The sequence below is a fragment of the Lepidochelys kempii genome, chromosome 14 (genome assembly GCF_965140265.1).
Source record: "Lepidochelys kempii isolate rLepKem1 chromosome 14, rLepKem1.hap2, whole genome shotgun sequence".
Classification (NCBI taxonomy): domain Eukaryota; kingdom Metazoa; phylum Chordata; order Testudines; family Cheloniidae; genus Lepidochelys; species Lepidochelys kempii.
This window is the reverse complement of record NC_133269.1, coordinates 41,110,186-41,137,162: the sequence shown is the minus strand read 5'-3', so window position 1 is coordinate 41,137,162 and position 26,977 is coordinate 41,110,186. Positions and strand designations below refer to the sequence as shown.

General features: G+C 53.8%; 2 protein-coding genes across 2 annotated transcripts; both read right to left on the bottom strand.

Annotated features, from left to right (window-relative positions):
* Positions 1-2,084: 2,084 nt before the first annotated feature.
* Positions 2,085-6,025, bottom strand: LOC140897533 (acetylcholinesterase-like). Its single transcript, XM_073310248.1, is given in 3 exon segments — positions 2,085-2,149; positions 3,231-3,397; positions 4,521-6,025. Coding segments are annotated over 3 exon segments (1,737 nt in total).
* Positions 6,026-15,613: 9,588 nt separating this feature from the next.
* Positions 15,614-20,354, bottom strand: LOC140897902 (acetylcholinesterase-like). Its single transcript, XM_073311155.1, has 3 exons — positions 18,853-20,354; positions 16,645-16,793; positions 15,614-15,746 (listed from the first exon to the last, which is right to left on the bottom strand). The coding sequence occupies exons 1-3, from the start codon at positions 20,352-20,354 to the stop codon at positions 15,709-15,711; spliced, it is 1,689 nt and encodes a 562-aa protein (XP_073167256.1). The 3' UTR covers positions 15,614-15,708.
* Positions 20,355-26,977: the final 6,623 nt, after the last annotated feature.

Sequence of the window (26,977 nt, the reverse complement as noted above, 5' to 3'; positions counted from 1 at the left end):
CGGCTTTTCCTTGATGTCCATTGAGCACGAGCAAAGAGGGGAGTGGGGTCTCGGAGCAGTGGGGGCTGGGAGTTAGGACTCCTGGGTTCTATCCCTGGCTCTGGGAGGGAAGTGGGGTCTAGTGGTTAGAGCGGGGAGGGGGGGCTGGAGACAGGACTCCTGGGTTCTATCCCCAGCTCTTGGTGTGGGGTCTGAGAAATGGTGTATTGGATGGGTAATTCGCAGGGCAGATCCCAGATCCAGCCCCCGATGCCGCATCATTCCCTCCCTTGACCCTCTCTCCCCGTCTTGGAGCTAGGGGGACCAGCAGCAGCACAGACTCACCTGTCCGTCCCCCCAGTGCAGTCGCCGCTTTGTGGCTCTCACTGCGGCTCACGGTTCAGCGAATGGGGGATGATGGATCCGACTGGATGGCTCCAACCCAGAGACTTACGGCCCCCGTGGTTTATTGATCCGGAGAGCAGTGACCTTGTTGAGCTCAGCTCATGCAGGGAGAAGGGGGGCATGGGCCAGCCGGAGGGAGTCCAGGGCAGGGGCCGAAGGCTTCGAGGCACAGCGGAAAGGCTCCGCCGGCTGAAATGCAGCCACCTCTGGGGTGGGGCAACGAATCACATCCACCCAGCAGTGCTGCTCGGGCATTGCTCCCTCGGCACCGAGATGTAGCCGCCTCTGGGGTGGGGCACAGCAGCCATTGAGCACACGGGAAGGTAACGTAATGGTTTAGGAGTCACGGAATTGCATAGGAGCTGGGAAGGCTGAGTTCACCTCCCAAGACTTAGTGGGGGTGTGGGAAGCGTCGGGGGGCAGGCCTCATTGGAAAGACCTTGGGGAATATGTTTTCTGCCCCAGGCAGTACATGGCAGAGTGGCCGCCCCAGCGGCAGTTGGGGTGAAGGATCGACTCCCTGCTCCAGCAGCTTGGGGGGAAGGATCGGGGAGAGGGTTAGGGCTTCAAAGGTTTCAACCACGCTGTGTGTAACTCGTGCATGCGCGAGCTGACGTCTGCACTGGAGAGCCAGGTTCGGCGCATCAAACCCTGCTTGGAAATGTATCTCCTGGGAGCAATGGCAAATATAGAATCCAGGCCCCGGGGCGGTGGGGAGTGGGACATGGGGCCTTTCCCCTTCTGGCCCCTGTCTCTGTATATTGGGATACAAAGAAGCCTCCACCACATCCCTGGCATATGCGGGGTGACAACTGGCCAGGCAGGAACTGTCCCTGTGGCTTGTCTTGTATAATGGCCTGCAACTTGTCATCAATAAAACACTGATTTTTTGAGACTCCAGCTCTTCCCCACTGTCCACTGAGCACCAGCATAGACAGGAGTGGGGTCTAGGGGTTAGAGCAGAGGGATGAGACCCTGGACTCCTGGGTTCTATCCCCAGCTCTGGGAGGGGAGTGGGGGTCTAGTGGTTAGAGCAGGACAGGCTGGGAGCCAGGACTCCTGGGTTCTATTTCTGGCTCTGGGTTGGGAGTGTGATCTCTGGGCTTCATCAACTGTCTGTCGAAACCCCAGAGCATCATTCACCTCCCCGTGCAATCTGTGCCCCCTGTTATCTCGACACAGACCTCCCAGCCCCCAACACACACACTCTCTCGCTCTCCCTCCCCACTGCTTAGGAGCAGCTAACCAATCTCGCACATCAGGGCAGTGTCTGTAGACTGAATATGCTTTAATGCACCGGGAGGCTGCAGGGGTCGGTTTAGTCCGGCGATGCCCGAGGGGTTTATCAGTGGTGGGATTAATAAATCAGCAGCTGCCGCAGGCGCTAACAGGAAGTGGAAGCTCTCATCTGCAAGAAGGTCGGGTCCCCCCAGCAGGGGAATTGTAATTGCTCAGTTCCTCATACGCTGCTTCCTGATCCCCCGACTTCTTCGGCGTTGTCCTGTGGGATACACAGCGAGGCGGGGGATAAACTCAGCCTGAGCAGGGTTTGGTCTGGCTGAAAGCGGGATGGGAAACCTGCAGCCGAAGCCTAGGTGCTGGAAGGAGGGGCTCAGTAGGGGGCGCTGTCCCCCCTGCAGGCAGTGCTGACCCTGGTGTGGCCCTAGGGGGCGCTGTGCTGCAGGGAGCAGGGCAGGGGCTCAGTAGGGGGCGCTGTCCCCCCGCAGGCAGTGCTGACCCTGGTGTGGCCCTAGGGGGCGCTGTGCTGCAGGGAGCAGGGTGGGGACTCAGTAGGGGGCGCTGTCCCCTCGCAGTCCGTTCAGACCACAATGCTACATTCTACCAGTAGGGGATGCTGTCCTGCTGGAGTTCCCGTGTTTCCAAGTAGCTGTGAACGCCAGTGTCCAACATGGAAAGTTCTGTTCTGCCTCCCATAAGAGGCCAGTGGCACACAGGATTCCCAGTGTCTATTGGTTTCTCCTTCATTCCCTTGTTACACAGCGGCCGGGCCTGTCCCCAGAACCCAGCTGCATTTCATTCTTTCATCACCTTCTTTCTCTTCCTCGCCCTTACTGGCCCCCAGCCCCCTCTGTTTTTGGATCCATCCTGTCATGCTGACACAGAGCTGGTCCCAGCTGGCAAATATTTTACTGTCTGTAACAGCCACTTCTGACAGGCCTGAGAAACTCACTACACCTAACACCCTGCTGTCACGGTATTTGTCCATAAACTCCGCCATGTGAAGCTTCTGTGATCCCAAGCCCTGTAATCATTGCGAGAGGTATGTATGGGGGATGTTTAAGGAGCTGTGTTTAAGTACTAAAAATATGTTTTGGAGACCAAGGGAAAAGTAGAGTTCTGCCGGACAAAGGATGGCTTATTCACCTGTCTATCTCGGTGCCCCAGTAACCGAAGCCTCACTTATGTACGGCATCCACATGAGGATTTGAAGTTAACTCAGGAGACAAGACACCGGCGAATGAATCATGGGGCGGGGAAAGGGAGGGCACCCTCACTCCGGGGACAAAATCACGCTTTTGGGGGGATACGAAGAGAAGAAAAAGGCCAAAGAGGAAGCACCACTAGGTGGCGCTGTTATGTAGTCTTCCAAAGTTCTTTAGCGCGCAAGCAAGTTTTGACTCTTGGGAAGACACACCGTGGAGGTGTGACATCCAATGTCCCCATGGGGTAAGGGGACTCAGATATGAGGCCCTTCCCCTTTGGGGGCGCTGGCTCTGATTGAGGCCCAGTGCAGAGGGGGGACTGGCTGGCTCAGAGGGGTGGGGGGAGGGTCACAGGGCCTTTCCCCTCTACAGCTGCTGTCTTCTCACCCCACTGCTGCTCACCTTTGGTGTTCGGCTGCATTCTGGTCAGCCACGCCAAGAACTTGCAGTGCCGGGCAGGCGATGGCCCCTTGACCTGGGGCAGCTCCATGCCAATGCGGAAGAAGTTCTGCTCCGTGGGGTCATAGTGGGGCCACTGCTCCCTGCTGTTCCCTGCCCCTGTGGGATTCCTGGGGGGAAACACGCCCCACAGAGGTTAGTACCAGGCCTGGGCAGGGATGGGAACATGCTTCTGCTGGAATCGGACATCCCAGACCAAGGGGTCATTAAAGTTGCAAAGTCTAGCCCTTTTCCAAAATGGCTACCATCCTTTGTTGTTCTTAAGGAGAGTGAAGCCGCAGGCTGCCCTCTGTTAAGATGGTGGCTACCTCCCGTCTCCTCATATGGGGTGATGCCACAGGTTGCCCTTTATAAAGATGGCTGCTGTCTCCAGGTGTTCTCAAGATTGAAGCCACAGGCTGCCCTAGGTTATGATGGCTGCCATTGGCCTACGGCCATTGCATAAAGTGAGACTGCTCCTAGGAACAACGGCATGGGTGGTGGGTATCATAGGCTGGGGGAGCTGTGGGCTCCAGTGGGGGGTGCAGAAGGGGCACGGCCTTGGGTTGAAGGGGCAGGGCTGGGGGGGCTAGCCTCCCCCAGCCAGCGGTTCACGTGCCACCCATGAACGATGGCCACTGTTTTCCGTTATCTAAGCCCTAAAAGTTAGTCTGCCATAGCTGACTGAGGAAGCTGTGCCGACCCAACTCCCAGTGTTGGTAGAAGGATGGTGCTGTGAATGCAGTGGTTGTGGCTGTGGGAGGCGCTGTTCCTACACCGATGGAAAATCCCCTTCCCTTGAGGTAGGCTGTGTCTACACTATGGGGTGACCCCGGTCTAGCTACGGTGCCGGAGCCATGATCATATGGTCTTCGTAGCATAGACATCCCCTGAGTTTGTGTGGCAGGGCTGGGAAAGGGCAGGCAGAGTTCTGAGATCATGGGCTACTAGCTAAAAAACATGTTTCCTTTAATGAGAGCGGGTGTGTTCATGGGATCACCGACCTCCTGATAAGGGAAGAAGGCAATTATCCCTAACCAGGAATCAGGGGGCTCAGATTTTACATCCCCGAAGTAAGTTCAGCTCTAGGTCAGGGGCTTCCACCAAATAGATTAACTGTTTTTCACAGGGACGCCTTCTTGCCATGGCATTGAGCCGGGTCTTCCTGGATGTTGTGTTCACCTGGCCAAAGGGTTACAGCAGCTCTCATGGTCTGGATCAGGGGCACAAGAGGATTCTGGGGAATTCCCTTACCCGCATCTGGCGAATTCTGACCAGTACTGCATCACCCTGCGGCTCAGCCCCACCTCAGCCTCCGTGTGCGTGTGGTTGGCTCCTCTCACGGACACCAGGGTCCCGAACGTGAAGAGCAGATCAGAGCTGTGTGGCACCCCCGTCCACTCAGGTGAAGACAAACCGCTGCTGCGGTGGGTGAAGTAGTAGGCATACACGGGATTGCCAGCCTCCGCCTCTCGCCCAGCCACCTCGGCTACCGGGCACACAACGGAATAGTCACCAAAGATTTGTTCCATGGCCCATCGGTACTACCCTTCCCCCTGCTCCTCCCCCTCCTGGCTGTACTGCTGTGCCATGTCCTGGACGGCCTTTTCTGGTGCCTCTGGCGCTATCAGCCTCACCAGTTTCAGCAGCTCTTGCCACCCGATGGAGCTGGCGTTCTCCAGGTTGAAGCTGTGGACACTGTCCCTTAGCAAGTAGGAGCCTTCGTTGGCAGTGATGCCAGTCAGGATGGGTATTATAGGCTGGTCATGCTGGGCCTGGAGTAGCCTTGGTGGTGTATCAGGGAGGAAATCCCCATCTGGTGTTGGCCCAAAGGACGTCCCGATCAGATCCGGGTACTGCAAGACGGAGAACTGGTGTTTGGGGAACTCCCCGGGTTCCTTCCCCTGCAGGCAGCCCACCAGGGCGGTGTTGTCACCAGCGGTGCAGCCCAGCAGCTGGCCCAGCCTCCAGCCCCTCCGCTTGGCCTTCGCGGGGGAAATCCAAGCCCACGGTGCTGTCGGGGCTCCGCTCTGCATCGCGACACGGGTGAAGAGGGGCCGGCTCCCCGGGGAGAGGAGGTGGAAGCCGACTGACGCAGCCCCGGCGCTCTGGCCGAAGAGCATCACGCGGGCTGGGTCCCCACCGAAGGCGGCCGCGTTGTCCCGCAGCCAGCGCAGCGCCAGTCGCTGGTCCCACAGGCCGGCGTTCCCCGGGGCGGCCGGGGGCAGGGACAGGAAGCCCAGCGCCCCCAGCCGGTAGTTCATGGAGGCCACGATCATGTTCTCGGTGGCGGCTAAGAAGCGGCCACTGTGGAGCTCTACAGAGGTTGCACCCATATAAAACCCCCCGCCGTGGATCCAGACAAGGACGGGGGCCGGCACGGGAGGCCGGGGATGGGGCACCCAGACGTTGAGGAAGAGGCAGTCCTCGGACTGTGGCATACTGACGAAGAAAATTTCGGCATCGGGGTAACTAGTAAGCGGAGGCTGGTGGCAGGCCTTGCCGAAGCCGGTGGCCTGCAGGACGTGGCTCCAGGGCCGGTGGGGAAGTGGTTTCTGGAAGCGCAAGGCCCCCACGGGGGGCTCGGCGTAGGGGATGCCCAGGAAAGCTGTCACTGTGCCAGAACCAGCCGGGAGGCGCTTGCCCCGGATCGGGCCGCTGGTGGTGAGCACCACGGTGCCGTCGTCATCGGAGCCAGAGCTGGGGCCCGGCAGGGAGAGAAGGAGCAGGGAGGGAACCACGTGGAGGAGTCCCAGCATAGCAGCAGCTGGAAGGGATGTGTTGGAGAACTGTGTTATGAATTGTGTTAGTCAAATATATACTAAATAATGCAAGAGGCATGGATATTATATATATAACAGTATAAGAAAATATACAGGAATTTTTGCTTTTGCATGTGATTTTGATAATACAGCACTTTTGACTTTGCTGCGACCGTTTGCACATCCAATAACTGGCTTGTGTGTCTGACCTGTAAAATCCTTGGGCTGTGAATATAGCAGGATGAAGCTGAGGGTCAGGAGGGAGCTGTTAACGCCAGCTGGGCATGAAGAAGCAAACCACAGAAACAGAGCAGTAAGAAGTATAACAACTGTTGGAAGGTCAGAACACCTGGCGGGTGCGTGGATGTGTAAGAGCAAGGCAGAGATGGGCTAGGTGTAATTCAAGATTAGCAGGAGAAGTAAAAGTGCATTGGTTTAGGTTACTTATTGTGATTTACGCACAAGAAGGTTGTTAACAAGGGCCTGTGGAGGGTGGCCCAGGCTGGAGGCCCTGCTACTCTGCTGCACCCTCAAGGAAACAGCTTTCTGAGAGGAAAAGAGCAGTGAATATTAGACCTCCCAGCTGGCAGCCATTTTGGACACCCGGTCCTCCAGCAGCTAGAAGGATTGGGGATTAGCAAGGGCCAATCAAGACCCAGCAGGCTGAAATTAAAGGACCTACTGGCTGCTAGCTTGACAGTTCTTGGTTGGAGTTAGTGGAGTGAGCCCACAAGTTGAGTGCAGCCCAGGCTGGGCCACCATCAGTGGCTGGTGTTCAGAAGGAGCCTCGCTGATTCAGTCCCTGAGAGGGGATTTAACTCAGAAGGTGTGACGGAATACACCCCTGCATTCACACCCTTCACGCTATTGCAATAACCTTTGTGCAAAATATGCCGTGTGAGGTATCATTTGAAAATGAATACCTCCCTGGTCAATAACGTCATGGTGAAATGTGTATAACAACATTCTCTGTAAAGTTATGAACATAAGCTGAAATCCGGTGTTTTTCAGACAAGTCTGGGGAGGGGGTAAACCTGTTTCTCAAGGATAAAGGACAAGGTGACACCCCAGCCAGGTGTCATCAAAGCTGATGGGCCATCACCTGTCAAGTGGCCATTCTTTGATAAGGAAGTGGAGCGGGGTGGGGGGCAGGAACAAACAGACCTGATCTTAGCAAGCAACAGCATGAAACCTCCTTCCCCCACTCCCAGACTCCATGCCTCCTTGCTCTCAGTTGGAAAGAACTTTTTCTGGGGGTTACACTCAGAAAAATGCCTTTCAGAGGGTGACTGAACTATAAAAGCGAGGGGCAAAAACACCCCAGTGGTATCTCTCCCTATCCATCTCTCTCTTTTCATCTAAGAAGACAAAAGAAACAGCCATCGGGCTTTGGGAACAGATCCTGGCCTGAGAGTCTGGTCAGCAATGTACTGAACAGATGTGGTAAGGGACTTCACCTTGACCTGAGTCTAGTTTGTTAAGTTTAGAAAGTGTCTTATCTTTGTTGTAGCCATTCCTGACTTCATGCCTCATCACTTAAAATCTGTCTCTTTGTAGTTAGATAAACTTGTTTGATTCTTTAATTTAATTTAATTTAAAACTCACCCAGTGTTGTGGATCATTTGGGTAACTCCCTTTAAGGTAGCAGGCTGTTGTATGTTGATCCCCTTAGAGGAGCAATGGATCTGATATACCTGGACTGTACAGGGGAGGGCTGGACAGTGCAGAACACATGTTTTTTGGGGAAAATCCAGGACTAGGAGTGTGTTGGGGTCACTCTGCAAGTAGTAACCCAGGCTGGTGGAACCCAGAGTGTGGCTGATGTTTGTGGACAGGCTGCGGGGGTCAGGATTGCTGGACCAGGGCTGTGGCTATACATGGACACTCAGGGTGTGACATGCATGCTGGCAGGCGAATTGTGAGGGACCCAGGTTGGGAGCTACAGCAGCAAAAGGCCCCCCAGGTTGCAGGGCATGTGGTGACACAGCCCCCCACTGGTCTGGATTGCACCCCGGAATGTGACAGAAGGGCAAGAAACTATTTTGTTCATAACTGGCCCTGAAGGGCAAGAAACTTCTCTATTCTGAATTCGTTGCACTCCAGAAGGAGGCTATGGATTGTGTAGCCTGAGCCACAGAAGACCCATGGAAGTAGGCTGGCAGCCTGCCCAGGGGGTGGGGGGAGCCAAAGAGAGTGGCAGTACCACGCTGGGGCAGCAAGGGGGTGCTCAAGAAATGAGTGCAGCCTGCCTCAGGGGGTTAGGATAGACAGGTTAACCAACGAGGTGTTGTGGTCAACTGAGTTGGTGCCATACAGAGGAGTGAAAGTAGATGGAGGAGAGCAGAAAAGTGAAGAAGAGCCAGGGGGAAGAAGAGTCGAATGTCGCCGAGAGGGGCAGGTTTGAAAAGAGTGGAGCCTTTACTTTCCTTGCCTCATCTGGCTGTGTGTGTACATTTAGTTCACAGGCGGGAATAGCATTGCCACAAGGAACGGGATAGGGGTTCTGTCGCCCATCCATCGCCAGCCATCCAAATACAGACAGTAGGAGGGAGCTCCTGTTACAACCCTCTGGTCTGTCCCCGCCACAGCACTCCGGAGGCCCCAGCTCCATGTCAGTGCACTTTGCTGTGTTCCCCACTGCAGTCAAGAGGCCCCTTCCTGCCAGGGACAAAGTTTAACAGGCTGGGACAGGCATCTACACGCTCCTTGCCTGAGCTGAGGGTAGAACCCAGGAGTCCTGGCTCCCAGCCCCGCACCTGGCTCTAACCCACTAGACTCCACTCCCCTCCTGGTGCCAAGGAGAGAACCCAGGAGTCCTGACTCTCAACCCACCCTGCTCCAACAGCTAGACCCAACTCCCCTCCTACAGCTGGGACTAGAACCCAGGAGTCCTGCCTCCCATCCCATCCCCCTACTCTAACCACTAATCCCCACTCCCCTCCCAGAGCTGGGGATAGAAGCCAGGAGTCCTGCCCGGTTGCCTTGCATGACGTCTGCAGGAATTGTACCCCTGAGCCCAGCAGCTGCGAGCAAGGCTACGGAGGGGATGGAAACCATGAATTTGACTAAAGTCCATGAAACTCCCCCAAATCGAGTGGTGTCACAACCTGGCACAGGGGGCTGCTGTGCTGCTCAGGTTTGGTCCACCTGCCCTTCTGTCTCCATCTACGGTGACCCTGTGTACCAGGTCCCAACGCCCGGAGTGGGGGAACTTGGACCCAGCAGCTGCTGCAGGGCGTGTGTGTGTGTGGGGTGAGTGCGGGGGCAGGGGGGGGTGAGCTGACTCTCCATCCCCATGGCCACCCGCTCCCTCCATTTCGGTGACTGATCAGATTCCCCCCCACACCCTGCACCTCTGCAGTGACATTGATAAAGAATGCAGTGAGATGATCGTAGCCCTAGGGGTGAGATCTGGCTCTCGGGCAGGGCAGCTTATCTCTCCCATGTTGGAGCTGGTGGGACCCAGGCAGCTCAGACTCACTTGCTTCTCTCCTTGGTGCAGTCGCGGCTTCGTGGCCCTTGCAGGGTTTCGTGCTGAGTGCGAAGGGTATTGGCTGGTGCTGAAGCTGACTGGATGCCTCCCAGATGCTGAGAACGGCAAAAACAGCCATCGGAGCATATTTATCCTCAGGTCGGCTCTGCAAACACAGTGGGAGGGGGATCTGGCCAACCGGATGGCACTGTTGGACTGGAGCCAAGGGCTTTGGAAACAGAGATCCAGGGCGGGTAAACAGCATGAGTAAGGATATGATTTGGTTACGGAGGTCATGGATTCCATGACTTTAACAGAGCTCCGTGATTTCCACTTCAGCCCCAGCCAGTGATGCTCTGTCAACCCATCGTGGCAGATGCTTCAGCCCCCCCGCAGCCAGTGGGGCTCCAGCTGTCAGTCCCCCATGGCCAGTGGGGGTTCAGCAGTCAGTCCCCACAGCACGGGGCTTCGACTTCCATAATTTATGGTTTATTGCCCATCTACTGCCCGTGAATTTTAATAAAAATCCCTGTGCCAAAATCTTAACCTTAAGCATGAGATTTCTAGGGACGGAAGGGATGTGATCCCTGAATTGCAGCCACCTCTGGGGTGGGACAGCCAATAACAGCTGCACAATAGACTGTTCCAATTCCATTGGCCAGCACTGAGAGGCAGCCACCTCTGGGGTGGGGCAGCTGGGTACCAGGAAGCCAATGGGGAATCCTGTGTCCAAATAAAGCAGAAGTGGATTTTAGAGGGGCAGGCAGAATGGAATATATAAAGGGGGTATTTAGCCAGGAGACCAGGGTTCATACCCTACCAATGAGTGAAAGTGCTAGGGGATGTTGAAAGACAAAGCAGGGACAGTGATTTGCTTATTTATTACTTTGGCTGAATTCGATTTAAACAAAAAATGTTGACAGAGAATATCGATCTTTATCTTTAACCAGATTTTTCTATTTCTATCCATTAAAAATTTTCCACAAAGGTACAGGGTGTTGTGTCAAACAGTAATTATTTAATGACAGTGGATGCGGGGATTCAAAAAGGTAAAGCCTTTTAAACTGTTAAAACACAAGTGGTCAACGTCAAACGGCAACCTATACAAAGTCAATAGCCTTAAATCTACGGTGTCCTCAAGCAGCAGGGGAATTAAACTCTGGAACAGACCTCCAGCTGAGGTTATGAAATCTCTCACTGGAGGTTTTTAAGGACAGACTGGACAAAGACCTGTCAGGGACAGTCTAGGTTTATTTGGTCCTACCTCAGCACAGGGGGCTGGACTTGATGACTTCTCAAGGCCCTTCCAGTCCCACATTTCTATGTTTCTTCTTACTTGGCCTACCTGTAAATTTCCACGATTATCGGTGGAAATATTTTTTGCACCTGTTTACCATGGAGGCGATGTCGACAGACATTTACTGTTAAAAATCGGTTCATTCCAAGTGTAGTTATTTCTCATGTGCAAGGCAGACTGTCCTGCAGCATTGCGCCCCCTAGTGGCACACTGGGACATTGGGGACAGTGCTGATTGTCAGGTACAGCACCCCTACAGTGCTCCCTGTCATATCTGCTGACTTCTGTCGGGCTCCTTTGAAATCCTACCCGTTCTGCATTCACTGGTGAGAGCCGCTCCAGGCAAGATCCTGGTTTTGACAACACATGGTTGCGTCACCATCATTAGTGAGAGCTGTGGAAATGTTTGTTCCTCCTGGGTCTGAAATTGCCCTAAGTTCCCTGGGTTGCTTCTCTTAGTAATCACTATAGGAGTTTTGTTATTTCTAGTTGCCAGCATTGGTCACAGGTTGGTCACTGTGGACCTGAGTTGGATGAGTCACAGCTGAGTGCATGTTACATCAAAAAATGTCACTTGGATATCTGGTGTGGTAGCAGAGGAGGGGCAGCGCTGTGGGGTGGGACTGAGGGGAAATGGCAGAGCTATGGGAGGAGATGGGGGGCAGCCCAGGGCTGGTATAGCAGGGGGCTGCAGGCTGAGATTGAAACACATCAGCAGAGCTGGAATAGCAGGATGCTGTGGGTCAGGCCTGAGGGGCATTCGCAGAGTTGTGGAGTATGGGGTGGAGGAGCCGAGAGCTGGGGTAGCAGGATGCTATGGGTCAGGACTCAGGGACATCGACAGAGCTCCGGGGAATAGGGGAGCTCAGGAGTGTGAGCGTATAGCCAGGTGCTGTGGGTCAGGAATGAGTAGGTGTCACGTTAGTTTTTCTCCTGTTGCTAATTTAATGTATCTCCATCCTGTTTGTTCTCCAGTTGATCCAAACCAACCCCTGGCCCTTTCCCTACATCATTCCTCCCTGGGAAATTCCTGCCCGGGGTGTTCCCAGGCCTCAGAACTGGCGGTGTGCCTCCTGAACTCTATTTACACCAGGAAGCTGTCGTCTCTCTGCACCGGGGAATTGTCTCTCCCTGGCCCAACATCTGCCAGACAGTGACCCAGAGAAGCCCGGAGTGGCCCAGGCTGTGCTCCATGCAGCCTCTGCCATGCTGTGTCTCATGTCGGGGGGTAGATCTGGAGGAGGGGATGTCATGGCTCGGCCTGTGCAGAGACTTGGGGACAGCTTTGGCTGGCTTGGCCCCTATGGCCAGCAGGGGGGATTCTGGTACAGTGTATACCCCACAGGCCTGTGCAGGCTGCAAGGGGACTGCGCACAGATGGGCACCACCTCTCTCTCTCCCTGCATCTCTCTATCTCCCCCTACTCCGCCCATCTCTCTGTCTCCTTCTCTGTGTCCATTTGCACCCTGCTGTGGGGGGCCTGCAGTGCCGGGAGTGTGCCATTGCGATCCCCCAGGTTGGCCGCATGCCAAAGGGGGACGCCTGCACCGCTGGGCTGGGCCAGTTCTGCAGCGACATCACAGTCATCAAATGTGAGTCTGAGACACCCCCATTCACCCTCCCTTATGTGCCTTCATTTACACACAAACCCCCATGATCACCAGCTGGGAGAGAATCCAGGACCTTCAGCGCCACAGCAAAGAGCTGTCACTTGGACTGAAAAGAGAGCTATCTTAGCTTGCAGCAGTGGTAGGGCTGTTATCTGCTGGGGGACAGCTGCCAGAGGACTAGTGTGTGACTCGATCTCTGACCTAAAAGTCACAATATTACAACAAAAAGACTTCAAAAACAGACTCCAGCGAGAGACTGCTGAATTGGAATTAATTTGCAAACTGGATACAATTAACTTAGGCTTGAATAGAGACTGGGAGTGGATGAGTCATTACACAAAGTAAAACTATTCCCCCCCTCCCCGCCCCCGTTCCTCAGACGTTCTTGTTAACTGCTGGAAATGGCCCACCTTGATTATCACTACAAAAGGTTTTCTTCCCCCTTCACCACCACCCCCCCCCACTCTCCTGCTGGTAATAGCTCATCTTAAGTGATCACTCTCCTTACAGTGTGTATGGTAACACCCATTCTTTCATGTTCTGTGTGTATATAAATCTCCCCACTGTATTTTCCACTGAATGCATCCGATGAAGTGAGCTGTAGCTCACGAAAGCTTATGCTCAAATACATTGGTTAGTCTCTAAGGTGGCACAAGTCCTCCTTTTCTTTTTGCGAATACAGACTAAACACGGCTGCTACTCTGAAAACTGAATTAATGATTCAGCCCCCCCCCACCCCCCCCGGCCACCCATTTCTGCACTATCATACAGTGTTTAGCTCAGGACACGGGGGGCTGCCTCTGTTCTTGGGTCCCAGGATGGCGTCTGCCTTAGGTGGTCTCACCCAGACCATTTAGGAGCAGGTGATGCCATGTAAATGGGCAGGGGGAAGAGGGGGAGATGGGTAACTTCAAGAGGCTGGCTGGGGTGGGGGAAGTGATTCTGGGCGGTGCCTCTTATGGCAGAGGCTGGGAGCAGAAGGGTTGTTGGGCGGAGCAGCTATGGGCGTGTGTGTGTGGAGGGGGCAGATTCTCAGCCTCCAGCTCTGGGACGTGTGTGGGGCAGGGGCCCATATTGCCAAACGTAGGAATTCAAGTCAGACCCCTCCCCCACCCCGTAAATCATGAGATCGTCCCCAAAATAATATTTTAAAAAAGCAACAGCTCATCTTCTGGTTTTCCCTGGTCTGTCTTTTGATTTTTGAACTCCCCCCCACCCCTCCCGTGTGTGCGCGTGCGAAAATCAGTCTGGCCAAGGATCCCAAATCGATTGGGTCAGGCGGTTGTGGCTCCTGGTTTCTTCCCACCACCCTGCCCAGCTATTCCTGCTGCTCCCCCAAACTCCCCCACCCATCCTGTCTCTCCAGTGCCCCCATCAGTTCCATCCCCACCCAGCCCCTGATCCCATCTGTCCTGTCCCCCAGCCTCAGCTCTGCTGCTCCTGGGATTCTTCAACCCCCACCCCCAGGGCTGGGGGGGGCTGCATCAGGGACCCCCGCTTGCAGCCCGGGAGGGGGCAGCTCCAGGGGCTCTTCATTCCCCAGTGCCCCTTCCCAGGCAGGGGGCAGGGGGCAGGAGCAGACATGACCCCATTGCTCACAGGAGGGGCGGGGGAAGGAGAGGGCAGGGCTGTCCTGAGCTGCCGAGCTCCTTTCACCCTCTCATGAGAACAGCTTTGGGCTGTGGAGGGGAAGGGGCCCATGCTAACCCTCTCCTCAAGCCCCTACCAACCTTAGCCAACTTCAGACCCCTAAACTTAGGCCTGAGCCAGCCCCAATTCTGCTTCCTTCCTTGCTTATGCAGGTGGTAACCCTATGACCTCACCACCTGTCTGCAGAGCCCCACTCACCCTGTCAGAGCTGGAGAAATAATCCTAAAGGCACCAGCAGATGATGACAGAAATGGTGTGATGCTTCTTCAACTGGGAGCTGAGCAGAACTGAGCCATGGGGCATGCTGGAAGTCAGGATCTGGGGGGCTTGCCCTTCTCAGAGGGTCTGAGCCTCTTTCCCTGCCCTCTGTGCACATGTCAGTATACGGGGGTCCCCCGTCCCTCTCGGGAGTGTTTGAGCCTCTTTCCCTGCACTCTGGAAAGCATATGCTCTGGGGGTCTACACCACCAGGTCTAGCTGCTAGGAGAATGAGTAGGTGATGGGATATGAGCCTTTCCCCTCTAGGGGCTGCTGGCTGCCATCCAGCCCCACAGACTGCAGGGAACTGTCTGGCTCATGGGAATGGGGAAAGGGATATGGGGTCTTTGGGTGGCTCTGGTTCCAGTGTTGATCATTCCCATCGGTGCATAGTGAATTGTGGAGGCTCAGTCCAGCCCCCCCTGTCCCAAACCCCTCCAGCTCCTGAGCAGGGAGGCTGGGGGCTGATTGTACCAGAGTCCCTGCTCCCAGAGGGGATCTGTGCAGGGAAGTGGTCATGGCGAGGGGGGCTGTGTATGTTTGTGGAGCTCTTTCTGTCCCTATACCCATTTAATCTCCTTTCTGTACACTTCCAGCTGATTGGGCAAGAACCTGTCTCTGTGGCTTGTATAATGGCCCACAAGTGTCATCAATAAACCACTGATTTCCTTAGATTCCCTGGTATGTATGGTTCTTTCTCACTGTACACTGAGCACCATCACGGAGGGGACTGGGGTCTAGTGGGTTAGAGCACAGAGGATGGAATTCATGACTCCTGGGTTCTCTCCTAAGGACTGGGAGGGAAGTGGGTTCTAGTGGTTAGAGCAGAGGGGGACTGAGAGTTAGGACTTCTGGGTGTTATCCCCAGGTTGGAGATGAGAGTAGGGTTTAGTGGATTAGACAAATGTGAGCTGGAAGCCAAGATGCCTGGGTTCGATCCCAGTTCCGTGAGGGGATTGGGGTCTAGTTGGCTAGACCAGGGGAGGCTGGGCGTCCGGACTTTTGGGTTCCATATCTGGCTCTGGATGCACAGTGTGATCTTCCGGTTTCATCATTTGCCTGTTCAAACCCCAGAGGATCATTTAGCCCCACCACCAATGTAATCGGTGTCCCTCATTATCACAACACTTAACTCCCAACCCAACCCCCAACACACACACTATCCCCCCTGCTCAGGAGCAGCTAATCATCAGACAGATAACATGTCTCCAGACTGAATATGCTTTAATGCACTGGGGGTGGAGGGATTGCAGAGGGAGGGCCAATCCATGGCCCAAGGAGGTTTATTAGCAGGATCCTCATCAGTGAATTAGCAGGTGCTAACAGGAACTGGATGCTCTTGTCTGCAGGGAATGTTCCCTCTGTGAGGGGATTGTAATTGCTCAAGTCTTCATTCACTGCTCCTTGGGCTGGGCACGTCCTGGGTCTGCTCCTGCAGGACATACAGCGAGTGAGGTTAACAGCAGTGGGGATGAGCTCAGACTATGTAGCGTTTGGTCTACTTGTAAACGGGAGGGGAGACCTGCAGGGGAAACCAGGTGCTGGATGGGCTCAGTATGGGACGCTCGCCCCCTACAGTCAGTGCTATTCCCCGTGCACTAGGGGGCGCTATGCTGCAAAGAGCGACATGGGGGGTTCTGGAGTTGGCTGTCCTTCCACAGTCAGTGCTCCTCCCAGTGCTACATTTTAGCAGTAGGGGATGCTGTGCTGCTCGATTTTCCATGTTTCCCAGCATCTGTGAACTCCGGTGTCCAATGTGCAAGGCTCTGTTTTGCCACCCCTAAGAGCTCCCCTGGCACAAAAGATTCCCAGTGGATATGGGATTCTCCTTCACTTCCTGTGCTACACAGTTACACAGCAGTCATGCCTCTCCCCAGAGCCGGCTGTGTTTCTTTCTGTCATTGCCCCTTTTCCCATTTTGGGCCACCTGCCCCTTGCCCCCACTATCCTTGGATCCCTCCCTCCATCCCCATTCACCGTGATGGGGATCCCCTTCTGAGTTCAAGCCTCCTCCACTGGAAGTGGGGGTACAGGAAACACGGGTGCCATCCTCCTTCCCAGAGTGGCTGAGCAAGTGAAGATGGGGTAGAACCTGAGGCTCCCTATAGCAGATGGGTTCTGGTGTCCCTAGGATAATTGAGATCTACCCCAGGCAGGAGAATGGGGCAACTCTAGGAGGCCAGAAGATCCCATGGAAATGGGTATCTCCCCTTTAGGGGGTGCTAGCTCCAATCCAGGTCGAAGGTGTGGGGAGTGACTGACTCAGGGGGGTGGAAACATAAGGCCTTTCTCCTCTAGGGCTGCCATCCTCTGACTCCACTGATGCTCACCTGCGAGCACTGATTCCAAGAAACCGCAGCGCCGGGCGGGCGATATCTTCTCGACCTTGGGTGGCTCCGTGCTGATGTGCTCGAAGTTCTGCTTTGTGGGGTCGTAGCGGGGCCACTGCTTCCCTCTGTCCCTCAACCCCAAAGGAGTCCTGGGGGAAAATTCAACATGCCACACAGAGGTTTGTACCTGGACTTGGCAGAGAGGGTAACAAACTCCAACTGGAGCTTGACATCCCAGGTGTAGGGGTGATTAGCAGCCAACTTGAAAAATTTGACCCCTTTCCTAAATAGCTCCCATCCGCTCTTGTTCCCAATGAGCATGAAGCCACAGGCTGCCCTTAGTTAAGATGGTCACTTCCTCTTGTTTGTCTCATGTGGGGTGAGGCTACAGGCTAAAGATGGCCACTGTCTCCCATTGATCTTGATGACATTGAAGCCACAGTCTGCCATGAGTCACGATGGCTGCCATTGGCCTACAGCCCTTTGCAAAGTGAGTTTGCCCCTAGGAAAGATGGCCACTGTTCCCCATTGTTTCCAAAGGGACTGAAGCCAGGCTTCCCCCAGGGAAGATGGGCATCCTTTGTGCTCACAGATGTAGGAAGAGGCAGTGTGGGGAGTGGAGTAACATGAGGGGACAGGGAAAGTCACAGGGGTGTTAGAGAACAAGGGAGCAGAGATAGGAGGATCTGCACTGGAAGATGGTCCAAAATCACCATATGTCCTTTCTTTAGATTGACTCGTCCTTCCAAACTGAACTGCCCTAATCAAAAATGGCCACCATCTCCCACTGTGCTGGATGAGACTGAAGTTACAATATGATTGCCCTGAGTTGGCTGCCATTTTCATACAGTCCTCGTATGTCCCAACTAGGCTGTCCCTAGGAAAGATGGCCACCACCTGCCATTGTTCTTAAGGAGCCAGAAGCCAGAGGCTGCCCTGAGTTAAGATGGCCTCCCTCTGTCTGAAGCCTGGGAAGTAGCAGGGACGTTGCCTGTAACAAAGATGGCAGCGGCAGCCTGTGGGAAGAGCGGCTCTTTGGCTCCCTCTGGAGGTGAAGAGAGGGACCAGAGTCAGCCTTTCTATCTGCTGATTGGCTAAATGCATACGCAGCTTCCCGGCTCCCCCTGTGGGTACATGGGGAAGTGGGATGAGGCTCCCGCCAGCCCGCAGGTGTAATCTGCATAGATGTCCCAGGTGCTCCATGCAGTGCCCGCCGGGGATTTCTTCATGTTTGACACTCACCGTCTGTGTCATGTTGACTGCGGGGAGGGGAAGAAGGTGGCAAGTGTGAGAATGCATGGGGGCGGGGTTAGCAAGTGGCCTTCCCTAGATTCATAGACTCCAAGGCCAGAAGGGAGCATTGTATTATCAGTTCTCTTCAGTTCCTAAAGTCTGATTTATATTCATTACGATCAACTTTCCCTGTCTTCCATATGTTGGATTTTTTTTCCTTTTTTTTTTTAATTTTCACAGCTGCCTTCACTCCCCTAGTCTGGGAATTACTGGGCCCAAGCTGGGTGGTGCGAACCAACAGGCAGAAGGCTGAAGATATTTGTATTGGAGTCTTGCTGGCTTATTTCCGGTGCAAGGGCACAAGTCTTTGTATCTAAGCCCAGGTATACGCTTAAATCTTAAATGGCCACATTTGTCTCCGTCAGAGATGTGACAAAACCACCCCCCTGACTGCCACAGCTGTGCTGACCTAGCCCTAGGTTAGCTGCAGTTATGTTGAAGGAAAGATGCTTTTGTTAAGGTAGCTCCTGATTTTGGGCAAGCGATGTTCCTCCAGTTCTGGAGCCACCCCTTTTGCTGCTGCAGGCTGTATCTACGTGACGGGTGGATGTACATATGCCTGTACAGTCTCCATAGCAGAGACATCCCCTGAGTTTGTGTGGCAGGGCTGGGAAAGGACAGGCAGAGTTTTGAAAGCACTGACTACTAGGTAAAAAACCTTGTGTCTTTGAATGAGAATTCGTAGGATTGCCGACATTCGGATGAGGGAAGAAGGGAATTAACCCTAACCTGGAACCAGGGGACTTAGCTTTTATTTCATTGAAGTAAGTTCAGCTCTAGGTTAGGGGCTTCAACCAAATAGATTTACTATTGTTCTAAGGGACCCCTTCTTTGACATGGCATTGAGCGGGTCTTCCTGGATGTTGTGGATACCTGGCCAAAGAGTTACAGATGGATTGTGGGGGATTCCCTTACCCGCTGCTGGCAAACTCTGCAAAGTGCCGCATTCCCATGTGGCTCAGCGCCACCTCAGCCTCCGTGTGCGTGTGGTTGGCTCCTCCTACAGATGCCAGGGTCCCGAACACGTAGGGAAGCGCAGAGCCGTGTGGCACCCCCGTCCATTCAGGTGTAGACAAGCTGCTGGTGCGGTGGGTGAAGTAGTAGGCGTACACAGGATTGCCAGCCTCTGCTTCCTGACTAGCCAGCTCGGCTACCGGGCACACAAATAGGTAGTCACCAGTAATTTGATCCATGGCCCATCGGTAGCGTGCCTCGCCCTGCCCCTTCCCCTCCCAGCTGTACCACAGTGCCACAGCCCGGACAGCCTCTTCCGGGGCTCCTGGAACCATCAGCCTCACCACCTGCAGCAGCTCCTCCCAGCCGATGGAGCTGGCGTTATCCAGGTTGAGTCTGGGAGCACCAAATATTAATATATAGGAGCCTTCGTTGGCAGTGAAGCCAGCCCCGATTGGTATAGGGTGGCTCTGCTGAGCCTGCATAAGTCTTGGTGGTGTATCAGGGAGGAAATCCCCATCTGGTGTCGGCACAAAGGGCAGCCCCAGCAGCTCCTTGTGGTGCAAGATGGAGAACTCATGTTTGGGGAACTCCCCGGGTTCCTTCTCCTGCAGGCAGCCCACCAGGGCCATGTCATCGTTATCAGTGCAGCCAAGCAGCTGGCCCAGGCTTCGGCCTCTCTTCTTGGCCTCCTCAAGCGAAATCCAAGCCCATGGTGCATTCGGGGCTCCACTCAGCAGAATGGCGTGGGTGAAGAGGGGCCGGCTCCCTGGAGAGAGGAGGTGGAAGCCGACTGATGCAGCCCCAGCGCCCTGGCCGAAGAGCAGGAAATGGGCCAGATCCCCTCCGAAGGCGGCTGCATTGTCCTGCAGCCAGCGCATCGCCAGTCGCTGGTCCCATAGGCCGACGTTCCCTGGGGCGGCCGGGGGCAGGGACAGGAAACCCAGCGCCCCCAGCCGGTAGTTCATTGAAGCCACGATCAGGTTCTTGGTGGCAGCTAAGAAGCGCCCATCATAGATGTCGAGTGAGGCTGCACCTGAGAAGAACCCCCCACCATGGATCCAGACGAAGATGGGGGCCGATGTGAGGGGCCGGGGATGGGACACCCAGACGTTGAGGAAGAGGCAGTCCTCGGACTGTGGCGTTTTGGGTGTCCATGTTTCGATCTCAGGGTAACCAGTAAGTTGAGGCTGGGGGCAGGCGTTGCCAAAGCTGGTGGCCTCCAGGACTTGGCTCCAGGGCTGGTGGGGAAGTGGTTTCTGGAAGCGCAAGGCCCCCACGGGGGGCTCAGCATAGGGGATGCCAAGAAAGGCCGTCACTGTGCCGGAGCCAGCCTGGAGGCGCTTGCCCCGGATGGGGCCGCTGGTGGTGAGCACCATGGTGTCATCATCCTCCAAGCCAGAGCTGGGGCCTGGCAGGGACAGGAGGAGGAGGCAGGGGACCGCGGGAAGAAGTCCCAGCATTGCAGCAGCTGTAAGGGAAACCCCCCAAGAGGGAGTTATAGGGAATGGATCTGGAGCCTTTCCCCTCTAAGGGGTGCTGGCTCCCATCCAGACCCAGCCACCTAAATCCAGACAGCAGGTCAGAACTCCCTATATCAGCCTGGATCCCCTTTAGAAAATACAACCCAAACCCCATGTCTTTTCTGTCTATGCTCCAGCTCACCGCTGAGCTCCAGATGTGCGTCAGCACTGAGTCTAGCTCTGGAAGAGGAGTGAAGTCTAGTGGGTTATAATGTGGGGAAGGGGGACTGGGAGCCAGGACTCCTGTGTTTCATCCCCATCTCTGGGAGGATATTGGGGTCTAGTGGGTGTTCGGATAAAGATATTCAGGCCTGTCTGTAACGGCCTATACTCTAAGAATTTAGGTGTATTCTTATCACTTGGCTAGTTCTAGAGGTATAAAAGAAAGAATCAAAATCACTGTCTGCTGGTGTAAGGGCCTTCTCTTACTGTGACAGTTTGTGGCCCTGTTCTTAGGCTAAGGCCTTTGGCTAAGCAGCAGAGGCAGCCATAAGCTGGGAAGCGACTGGTCACCTCCTCACATTCCAAACTAGTCACATTGAAATAAGGTGCTATTGGGCTGTTAGGCACTATCAGGACAGGATTGTATTCCTATCACCTCCAGAGAAAGGGAAGTGCCTAGAAAATGTAAAAGGAAACTTAGTTTGATAGCATCCTGTCTGGCAAGAACTCACTTATCAATAGCTGGGATGTGAAATCCTCACTTCTGTATTGTCCTGTCATTATAGTTCCCACTTTGCTATTTGTCTGTATAATCTCTGTCTGGTTCTGTGATTGTTCCTGTCTGCTGTATAATTAATTTTGCTGGGTGTAAACTAATTAAGGTGGTGGGATATAATTGGTTACATAATCATGTTACAATATGTTAGGATTGGTTAGTTAAATTTCAGAAAAATGATTGGTTAAGGTATAGCTAAGCAGAACTCAAGTTTTACTATATAATCTGTAGTCAATGAGGAAGTGAGTGGGTGGGAGGGGGTGGGCGTGTGGGGGAGGGAGATGGGAACAGGGAATGGGGATAAGAAAATTGGAATCATGTTTTGCTAAAGGGGGAAATGGGAACAGGGAATGGGAGTAAGGAAGTTGGAATCATGTTTGGCTAAGGGTAGGAATGGGAACAGGGACACAGGTGTAAGGCTCTGTGGTGTCAGAGCTGGGAAGGAGGATACTAAGGAAGGAAACTGGAATCATGCTTGCTGGAAGTTCACCCCAATAAACATCGAATTGTTTGCACCTTTGGACTTCGGGTATTGTTGCTCTCTGTTCATGCGAGAAGGACCAGGGAAGTAAGTGGGTGAAGGAATAAGCCCCCTAACAGTGGGTTTCGAGTAGTGGGGGGCGGGGAGCCGGGACTCCTCAGTTCTATCCCCAGGTTTGGGATGGGAGTGGGGTCTAGTGGATTAGAGCAGGGGAGGCTGGGAGTCAGGACTCCTGGGTTCTAGCCCCATGTTTGAGAATGGGGTCCATGGAAAGGGTATTAGCTGGGCAGTTACCAACAGTGATCCCAATTCCCACTTCTTCCATTTCCTTCTCTCCCTTGACCCCCTGTCCCTATCTCGCACCCAGTGGCACAGACTCTCCTACCCTTCTCGTTGGCGCAATCGCAGCGTTGTGGCTCTCTCTGTGTCTCACAGCTCAGGACGGCGGTGAACGAGGGGATGCTGGAGCAAATGGGAAGCCTCCAATGCTGAGAATAACAGCCAGGGAGCAGCCACTGGGGCTTATTTATCCTCAAATCTGTGTCCTCTTTGGCCTGTGCACACAAAGCGGGAGGAGGATCTGAGCTGGAGGATGGGGCTGTTGGAGAAGAGCCAAGGGCTTTGCAAACAGACTCAGCTGGGTAAACAGCGTGAGAGTTCTAGGGATAGATGGGCCATGATCCCTGAATTGCAGCCACCTCGGAGGATGGGGGTCGTTCCGCTGGGTACTCGGAAGTTCATAAGGAATCGTGTGTCCAAATAAAGCACATGTAGATTTTAGGGGAGGGGGCAGAAAGGAATAACTGAAGTGGGCATATAGACAGGAGACTAGGGTTCATACCGCACCACTGAGAGAAATTGATAGGAGATCATAGAATCCTAGGACTGGAAGGGACCTTGAGAGTTCATCTAGTCCAGTCCCCTGCACTCATGGCAGGACTAAGGGTATGTCTACACTACGGAATAAGGTCGAATTTATAGAAGTTGGTTTTTTAGAAATCGATTTTATATATTTGAGTGTGTGTGTCCCCACAGAAAATGCTCTAAGTGCATTAAGTGAATTAACTCGGCGGAGCGCTTCCACAGTACCGAGGCTAGAGTCGACTTCCGGAGCGTTGCACTGTGGGTAGCTATCCCACAGTTCCCGCAGTCTCCGCTGCCCATTGGAATTCTGGGTTGAGATCCCAATGCCTGATGGGGCTAAAACATTGTCGCGGGTGGTTCTGGGTACATATCGTCAGGCCCCCGTTCCCTCCCTCCCTCCGTGAAAGCAAGGGCAGACAATCGTTTCGTGCCTTTTTTCCTGAGTTACCTGTGCAGACGCCATACCACGGCAAGCATGGAGCCCGCTCAGGTAACCGTCACCCTATGTCTCCTGGGTGCTGGCAGACGCGGTACGGCTTTGCTACACAGTAGCAGCAACCCCTTGCCTTGTGGCAGCAGACGGTGCAATACGACTGGTAGTCGTCCTCGTCGTGTCCGAGGTGCTCCTGGCCACGTCGGCTGGGAGCGCCTGGGCAGACATGGGCGCAGGGACTAAATTTGGAGTGACTTGACCAGGTCATTCTCTTTAGTCCTGCAGTCAGTCCTATTGAACTGTCTTATGGTGAGCGGGCAGGCGATACGGACTGCTAGCAGTCGTACTGTACCATCTTCTGCCAGGCAGGCAGGAGATGAGGATGGCTAGCAGTCGTACTGTACCATCTTCTGCCGAGCAGCCATGAGATGTGGATGGCATGCAGTTGTACTGTACCATCTTCTGCCGAGCAGCCATGAGATGTGGATGGCATGCAGTCCTTCTGCACCGTCTGCTGCCAGCCAAAGATGTAAAAGATAGATGGAGTGGCTCAAAACAAGAAATAGACCAGATTTGTTTTGTACTCATTTGCCTCCTCCCCTGTCTAGGGGACTCAATCCTGTAGGTCACACTGCAGTCACTCACAGAGAAGGTGCAGCGAGGTAAATCTAGCCATGTATCAATAAGAGGCCAGGCTAACCAGGCTAAGAACCAGGCCAGGCTAAGAACGATAACTTAGGTGCACCATTTCTTATTGGAATCCTCCGTGAAGTCCTGCTTGAAATACTCCTTGATGTACAGACACCCCCTTTGTTGATTTTAGCTCCCTGAAGCCAACCCTGTAAGCCGTGTCGTTAGTCGCCCCTCCCTCCATCAGAGCAACGGCAGACAATCGTTCCGCGCTTTTTTTCTGTGCGGACGCCATACCAAGGCAAGCATGGAGGCCGCTCAGCTCACTTTGGCAATTAGGAGCACATTAAACACCACACGCATTATCCAGCAGTATATGCAGCACCGGAACCTGGTAAAGCGATACCGGGCGAGGAGGCGACGTCAGCGCGGTCACGTGAATGATCAGGACATGGACCATCTTCTCTGAAAGCATGGGCCCTGCCAATGCATGCATCATGGTGCTAATGGGGCAGGTTCATGCTGTGGAACGCCGATTCTGGGCTCGGGAAACAAGCACAGACTGGTGGGACCGCATAGTGTTGCAGGTCTGGGACGATTCCCAGTGGCTGCGAAACTTTCGCATGCGTAAGGGCACTTTCATGGAACTTTGTGACTTGATTTTCCCTGCCCTGAGGCGCATGAATACCAAGATGAGAGCAGTCCTCACAGTTGAGAAGCGAGTGGCGATAGCCCTGTGGAAGCTTGCAACGCCAGACAGCTACCGGTCAGTTGGGAATCAATTTGGAGTGGGCAAATCTACTGTGGGGGCTACTGTGATGCAAGTAGCCCACGCAATCAAAGATCTGCTGATATCAAGGGTAGTGACCCTGGGAAATGTGCAGGTCATAGTGGATGGCTTTGCTGCAATGGGATTCCCTAACTGTGGTGGGGCCATAGACGGAACCCATATCCCTATCTTGGCACCGGAGCACCAAGCCGGTGAGTACATAAACCGCAAGGGGTACTTTTCGATAGTGCTGCAAGCTCTGGTGGATCACAAGGGACGTTTCACCAACATCAACGTGGGATGGCCGGGAAAGGTACATGACGCTCGCATCTTCAGGAACTCTGGTCTGTTTCAAAAGCTGCAGGAAGGGACTTTATTCCCAGACCAGAAAATAACTGTTGGGGATGTTGAAATGCCTATAGTTATCCTTGGGGACCCAGCCTACCCCTTAATGCCATGGCTCATGAAGCCGTACACAGGCAGCCTGGACAGTAGTCAGGAGCTGTTCAACTACAGGCTGAGCAAGTGCAGAATGGTGGTAGAATGTGCATTTGGACGTTTAAAGGCGCGCTGGCGCAGTTTACTGACTCGCTTAGACCTCAGCGAAACCAATATTCCCACTGTTATTACTGCTTGCTGTGTGCTCCACAATATCTGTGAGAGTAAGGGGGAGACGTTTATGGCGGGGTGGGAGGTTGAGGCAAATCGTCTGGCTGCTGGTTACGCGCAGCCAGACACCAGGGCGGTTAGAAGAGCACAGGAGGGCGCGGTACGCATCAGAGAAGCTTTGAAAACCAGTTTCATGACTGGCCAGGCTACGGTGTGAAAGTTCTGTTTGTTTCTCCTTGATGAAACCCCCCGCCCCTTGGTTCACTCTACTTCCCTGTAAGCTAACCACCCGCCCCTCCTCCCTTCAATCACCGCTTGCAGAGGCAATAAAGTCATTGTTGCTTCACATTCATGCATTCTTTATTCATTCATCACACAAATAGGGGGATGACTACCAAGGTAGCCCAGGAGGGGTGGTGGAGGAGGGAAGGAAAATGCCACACAGCACTTTAAGCACAGCACTTTAAAAGTTTACAACTTTAAAATTTATTGAATGACAGCCTTCTTTTTTTTGGGCAATCCTCTGTGGTGGAGTGGCTGGTTGGCCGGAGGCCCCCCCACCGCGTTCTTGGGCATCTGGGTGTGGAGGCTATGGAACTTGGAGAGGAGGGCGGTTGGTTACAGAGGGGCAGCAGTGGCAGTCTGTGCTCCAGCTGCCTTTGCTGCAGCTCAACCATACACTGGAGCATACTGGTTTGGTCCTGCAGCAGCCTCAGCATTGAATCCTGCCTCCTCTCATCATGCTGCCACCACATTTGAGCTTCAGCCCTGTCTTCAGCCCGCCACTTACTCTCTTCAGCCCGTCACCTCTCCTCCCGGTCATTTTGTGCTTTCCTGCACTCTGACATTATTTGCCTCCACGCATTCGTCTGTGCTCTGTCAGTGTGGGAGGACAGCATGAGCTCGGAGAACATTTCATCGCGAGTGCGTTTTTCTTTCTTTCTAAGCTTCACTAGCCTCTGGGAAGGAGAAGATCCTGTGATCATTGAAACACATGCAGCTGGTGGAGAAAAAAAAAGGGACAGCGGTATTTAAAAAGACACATTTTATAAAATAGTGGCTACACTCTTTCAGGGTAAACCTTGCTGTTAACATTACATACATAGCACATGTGCTTTCGTTACAAGGTCGCATTTTGCCTCCTCCCACCACGTGACTAGCCCCTCAACCTTCCCCCCTCCCTGTGGCTAACAGCGGGGAACATTTCTGTTTAGCCACAGGCAAACAGCCCAGCAGGAATGGGCTCCTCTGAGTGTCCCCTGAAGAAAAGCACTCTATTTCAACCAGGTGACCATGAATTATATCTCACTCTCCTGAGGATAACACAGAGAGATAAAGAACAGATGTTGTTTGAATGCCAGCAAACATACACTGCAATGCTTTGTTCTACAATGATTCCCGAGTACGTGTTACTGGCCTGAAGTGGTAAAGTGTCCTACCATGAAGGACGCAATAAGGCTGCCCTCCCCAGAAACCTTTTGCAAAGGCTTTAGGACTACATCTAGGAGAACCGCAAATGCCAGGGCAAAGTAATCCTTTCACATGCTTGCTTTTTAACCATGTATAGTATTTTAAAAGGTACACTCACCAGAGGTCCCTTCTCTGCCTGCTGGGTCCAGGGGGCAGCCTTGGGTGGGTTCGGGGGGTACTGGCTCCAGGTCTAGGGTGAGAAACAGTTCCTGGCTGTCGGGAAAACCGGTTTCTCTGCTTGCTTGCTGTGAGCTATCTACAACCTCATCATCATCATCATCATCTTCTTCATCCCCAAAACCTGCTTCCGTATTGCCTCCATCTCCATTGAAGGAGTCAAACAACACGGCTGGGGTAGTGGTGGCTGAACCCCCTAAAATGGCATGCAGCTCATCATAGAAGCGGCATGTTTGGGGCTCTGACCCGGAGCGGCCGTTCACCTCTCTGGTTTTCTGGTAGGCTTGCCTCAGCTCCTTCAGTTTCACGCGGCACTGCTTCGGGTCCCTGTTATGGCCTCTGTCCTTCATGCCCTGGGAGATTTTGACAAAGGTTTTGGCATTTCGAAAACTGGAACGGAGTTCTGATAGCA

Bases quoted from the DNA above. Each gene is read 5' to 3' on its own strand.
- LOC140897902 (XM_073311155.1), bottom strand. From the start codon at position 20,354: ATGCTGGGACTTCTTCCCGCGGTCCCCTGCCTCCTCCTCCTGTCCCTG. The intron at 16,794-18,852 runs GTAAGGGAATCC...ATTTTCCCCCAG, and splicing joins GCAGAGTTTGCCAGCAGCGG to GACTCCTTTGGGGTTGAGGG. The intron at 15,747-16,644 runs GTGAGCATCAGT...TATGTCCTGCAG, and splicing joins CTTGGAATCAGTGCTCGCAG to GAGCAGACCCAGGACGTGCC.